This window comes from Microtus ochrogaster, chromosome 4 (genome assembly GCF_000317375.1).
Source record: "Microtus ochrogaster isolate Prairie Vole_2 chromosome 4, MicOch1.0, whole genome shotgun sequence".
Lineage (NCBI taxonomy): Eukaryota > Metazoa > Chordata > Mammalia > Rodentia > Cricetidae > Microtus > Microtus ochrogaster.
Window position 1 is genome coordinate 84,339,849 of NC_022011.1, and position 5,623 is coordinate 84,345,471.

Here is a 5,623-nt window from a genome sequence, read left to right on the forward strand (position 1 = left end):
CTCTTGTAGACCAGGCTGGCCTCGAACTCATAGAGATCCGCCTGCCTCTGCCTCCCGAGTGCTGGGATTAAAGGCGTGCGCCACCACTGCCCGGCCATATATGTTTCTTTTAAAAATCAACTATAATTATATATTAAAATGATTTGTTGCTGTGTCAGAGACTAGATTAACATAAACAGTTAGAAGACTATCATTTATTAACTATCATAACCCACTTTCTTGCTAATAGCAATTATAGTTGCTTTATAGGATTAGTTTATGCTTTATGTCCTTTACAGAGGTGAAGTTAGTAAATGAGATCTTGATAATCCTGTATATTCTGTTAATACAACTATTGCTTCTTTTTTACTTTTTATTTTTAAAATATTTTTTTAAAGTTTTTGTTTTCAGTACATCTGGTGCGAAGTTTCTCCTCCCTCCGCTCCTTCCATTTCCACCTCTCCTCTCTCCCAGGTCCACTCTTCTGGGTTTGCTTCTTCTCTTTGTTTGTTTTGTTGTGTGTATGTGTGCGTGTGTTTTCCTTTTCCAAGACAGGGTTTCTCTGTGTAGTTTTGGTTGTCCAGGAACTTGCTTTTGTAGATCAGGCTAGCCTGGAATTCACAGTCTCCTGCCTGTGCCTCCTGAGTGCTGGGATTAAAGGCAAGCACAGCCACCACCACAGGGCAAAAATCATTTTGCTTCTTAAGCACAGTTGATCAGAGTCTTTTTAGAATTGAGTGCTTTTCCTTAGCGCTGGTGGATTTATAGCTAGCTTCTCCTTACAACTGCAGTCTTGTGTAGACAGGAGAGTAAGGGTCAAGGTCAAGCTTCATTATCAGGCTTAAAATTAGTTTTACTGACTTTGTTTCACCTTGTAATTCTTAATGCCTATGATGCATTAATGCTTATCATTTTGTAGGGTGCCGGTCCTGGAGTCAAGGCAGTGGAGCCTTCTAATGTTCGCTGGGATTCCTGTGTTTTTGTAGTACTACTTTTAAAAAAAGGAAAGGTGGACAGGTTGTTAACAGATGTGTGTTTTCTTTCATCTAGTGAGGGAAAGTTTACTTTTTGAAAAGCTTACAGTAAAATGTTCTCAGCATTATTTATTTTTTGTGCTGAATAAAGTACCAGTATTTTGTTGTATAAACATTATTTTGCATATAGCTATTTTTAAGGAAGCTAATTTTATGTTAATTGGGCAAGATATTCCCTCTTTTTCTATGAAAAACCTTATCACCACACAATAAACATTAAAACAGTCTAGCCTTTTTAAGTAGGCTATCCTATGGTCTAAGGTAGTATGATTCATTGCTGTAGTTAAGTGTCACCTTAGCTTTGAAATGCTTTCCAGTGTACACACTGATGGATTTGCTGAGTATTGATATGCTTTTGCCCATGTGCCTGATTATCGTTGCCTTGTTTCTGCAGCCACAGAACCTTGGCCTGAAAATGCCACCTTATATCAGCAACTGAGAGGTAGGTTCTTATTCACAATTAAAATGGCTTTGTGCTAAAATATACTTATAACCAACAATAAACCCCCAAGCTAAACTGAACCAGCTGACCAGGCAAATAAGCAAACGAAACTCGCTGCATCCCCCAAATGTACGAATCCAATTGAGAATGTAAAATACAAAGAAGGATTCCCTTGTATAATTTGTCTATGAGGTTTTGCCTAAACTTGTATCTGCCAGGTAACCAACTATTCATAGCCTATAAGGTCCTTAGTTTACTATTGACTCGTTATATTGGCTGCTATAGGCAGTGTAAAATGATGTGGTTGCAGGAGCACTTGGCAGATTTACTGCACCAATAGCTGAGACAGCAGATTTTCCAAGTCCTGTGGTAAAGTGGGCTCTCAGTAAAAAGGAACTGTTAAAATGTATAGGCTAGGATGGTTCAGGCTCCCTTTAGCAGCTCTTCATATATCATCAGATCACATTATGGACCCCATTTGGGGCTCAGCAGCCTGCTACAGTTGTCAGAAGACTGCAAAGTAATGAAGACTAATAGGCAGCAGCCCCCGTCTTCTAAGCATGGAATTTTTATTGCAGCGAACTTGTCATCTTTCTTTTGTGTGACAGACCTAGACACACAGAGCAATATTAACTGTAAGCTGGTTTGTGTGGTTGTGAATACTTTTACTTTAAACTAGAGAGATTTGAACAGATACTATTTTAGTTCATTTTAATGAAAAGAAAAAATACTTTTTTAAATTGTAAAAATGGATGTTCTAAATAAGTAATTTTAATTGCTGAAAAAATGAGATAAATGATCAGATAATTTTAGAATGTCCCTATTTTATCATAACTTACACATGATAATTTAATTGAAACTGTTACATGGCAGCATTGATATAAAGCTTCATAATTGCTTTAGTGTCGGATATCCTTTTTTAAAATAGAAATAACTTTTATAATATTTAATATATTTTGCTTATTTAACAGTTAAACTTTGGACTCATACCTTTCTTTATGTTTCCACAGGGGAGCAAATTTTGCTTTCTGACAATGCAGCATCTCTTGCTGTGCAGGTAAATATGTAAATAATGTAATTTTGTTCTTTGTGCTAGAGGATGTATATCATTTTGAGTTGCACTCCACCCCCTACTGAAAGTCTAGTATTGTATGTTTAGAGTTTTTCTGTATGACTTAACCATTATTAGTATAATCTTACTCTTCTGTGAAGTATAATTTTATACAGTATTTTCAGTTGTCAGGATGTAAAATACACTTCATTATCTATTCCTTTAAGCAAAATTACTTTTAAGAGGACAACACATTCAATCTTAGCAGTTGTTTTGTTTTTGGTTAGATACACTATTTTACTTGGGGTAATAATTTTACGTACATACTCAGAATTATTTTCTAAGTTATTTGTAAAGAGTTATTCGCTACATATTTTAATCATCATTCTGCTTGTTATACACATGCTAACTTAATTCTGCCAGTTTTGAAGCAGATAGATTCTTTCCAGCTATTCCTCATATATTTATTGATTGTATGTGTGTTTATTATTCCCAGTCCACTTATTGAGTGCAATTGCTTTTTAAATTTAATGTTACGTTGTATAATCCAAAAAAGATTTTTGGCAATGTGAACTTAAAACTGTGCTATGGAATACATGGAGAATTGTTTACTTGAAAAAAGTAAATGTTTCTGTAGGCTATAAAATTAAATAAATATTTTATATATTTAGCTGCTGAGGTACTTAGCTTCTGTAGTTTGCAGCACAAAGGAGATTGACTGTACAGCATGTAAAAAGGGTCTGTAATGTGTGACATTTATTGGAGGTGAGACTGGGCTCCTGGAGGACAAAGAGAAAGGAAGGAGAGAAAGTATTTTGTCAAGCTTCTGTCGTATTGGAGGCATAATGCTAAGCATTTAATTTTAGGTCATCTCATTTATATTTTTTATTTAATTTGATAACCACTGGGTTTAATACCACTGTCTGGTCTTGTCATTCAGTGAGGCTGTAGATGGTATGGTATTCAGTTCATCTTTGTTTTAAGGCAGAGAAGGAAAGAAAAGATGGGAAGAAATGTGCTTGGACAGAAATTTATTAGTTGGTGGATCTATTATGTTGTTTTTACATTTGTCTTATATCTATCTTTTACCAAGAATATAAATTATAATTTTTGCCTTTATTTTGTCTTTAAATTCTATTTAATTTTTATTTATTTTTATCTTAACTTTTGATGAATAAATTTTCAGTTATGTGTAATACATACAGCCTTTGTACAGCTTTTGTGAGATACATGGAATTTAACATTTTGCGCGCACACACACACACACACACACACACACACAAAACATAGCTGCCTGGAATAGAGAATGCACCCAATAGATGTATATTGTGTAAATGGTTTCTTAGTGTGGTGAAGCAATCTTGCCTGATAAATGACTGCACAAATAAATTATTTGCTGTATATAAAATAATATTTTCAGTCTTTATATCTTTGAAAAGATAGCCTCAGAGCATAGTGAATATTTTAGTTGAAGCACTGTTTCTTGACCCCTTTTAATTGCCGTTTGGGCGGTAGCACTTTAAGGATCTAACAAAGCTAATTAACATTTTTTCCTCAGAAAAATCTCCTACTGGATGCAGAAAAAGAAATGTGCCCAGGCTACTTTGTATGTATTTCAGTATGTTTGCTCCTTACTGAAGTCGTCTAGGGATCCCTTACAAAGAGCCCTTAGGATGAAATAATATCGTAGAGAGTACTGCAGTGATTAGTTTTGAACAAATAGGACAGAATTTTGGGTAGGAATAGACTAATGATTCTCAGCTAGGGAGAGTTTGGCTCCTTGAAGACAAGCAGTGGTTACGCACGTGGGTTGTCAGAGCTGTTGGAGGAATCCATTGCATGTCCCTATTTGGTGGACTCCAGATCTGCCGCACACTTGCTGTTCCACAGTGGATAGGTCAGTTCTACCATGAGCTCCCCGGTTCCATATATAAAGGGTGCCAGACTTGAACAGCCAAAGTCTAGGTGGTTTAATCAGTTTCTATACAAAGCAAAATAGCAGAATATTACCATTTTAAAAAGTGATGTTTAAGTTTTCCTTGGAAGGGGAGATAAAAAGACCCAGCTTGGTAAATATTATTGTTGTTATGTTTCCTTTTAATTTGTTTTCTCACCTTAGTTTCTCAAATCACAGTTGCGGCTGAAAATAACACCAAAAAAGACCTTTTAAAATAATTGAATTTTGCTTAACCATTTCAAATTTTTATCCTACATATGTCACTTAGATGATAAATTAACCAGCATATATTAAAAATTCTTGGTTTTCTTCAATATTCTTTGACTTGACAGCTGATAGTAGCCATGACTATAAATGCGACTTTCTCACATATCTGATATAAACTTTATGGAGTAATTTTCTTCTATATAGAGCAACAGCATCTGTTTAGAAGAATGAGCTAAGGACTTTATGTCTGATGTATAAAATTGATCAAAACAACGTGACAAGTATCTATAAACTGTTTATTTTCTAGAAGATACCAGATATAAAATATTAGACATTTTAATAGTCCACCAATTATGCCATCAGGAAATTATAATTTACTTAATCACATAGACAGGTGTTTATTATATTCTGAAAGCTAACTTCTTGACTATTTTTAATGGTAGGCACCTTTATGACTTCAGTTTAAAAGAAAATAATTTTCCTCCCGGTGATCAGTTCCCCTGTGATTTGCTGTCTCTGTATCATCTGTCTACAAGTTTAGGCTTGCCTGAGTGCTGCTTGGTCGTAATGTGCTCTTGATTGCTGACTGTGGTGAAAAGTTAGCCTGATACATTCTCATGGGCTCAGTGTTTATGTAACACAGTACACACACGTGTAGACACAGTTCTCATTTTAAAGTGCTTCTTTGAGGGGTTTAGGCTTATAGTGATTCGTAAAACAAACCTGATAATTCCATTACTATTGTCTCTTACTCTCTAAACTTAGACCAACTATCTTAGTAGATAATATACTGCTAGCTACTAAGTAATTCAAAATTTCTGGTAGCCTCATTTAAAAAGTAGTTAATTTTTGGTCGACTTCTCTGTTTTTATACCAATACCTACTTCTTGTTCTGGCTTTGTGGGGGCCTAGCCAGTTTGGATGTTCACCTTCCTAGACCAGGATGGAGGGGG

General features: G+C 35.2%; 1 protein-coding gene across 2 annotated transcripts in view; it reads left to right on the forward strand.

Moving 5' to 3' along the window:
- Mtx2 (metaxin 2) overlaps window positions 1-5,623 on the forward strand; it is a 51,361-nt gene that overhangs the window by 17,712 nt on the left and 28,026 nt on the right. For both annotated transcript variants that reach the window (XM_005346603.2, XM_026778768.1), the window contains exons 2-3: window positions 1,408-1,455; window positions 2,466-2,512. In XM_005346603.2, the coding sequence (XP_005346660.1) occupies window positions 1,408-1,455; window positions 2,466-2,512 (95 nt within the window). The remainder of the gene's footprint in view (window positions 1-1,407; window positions 1,456-2,465; window positions 2,513-5,623) is intronic.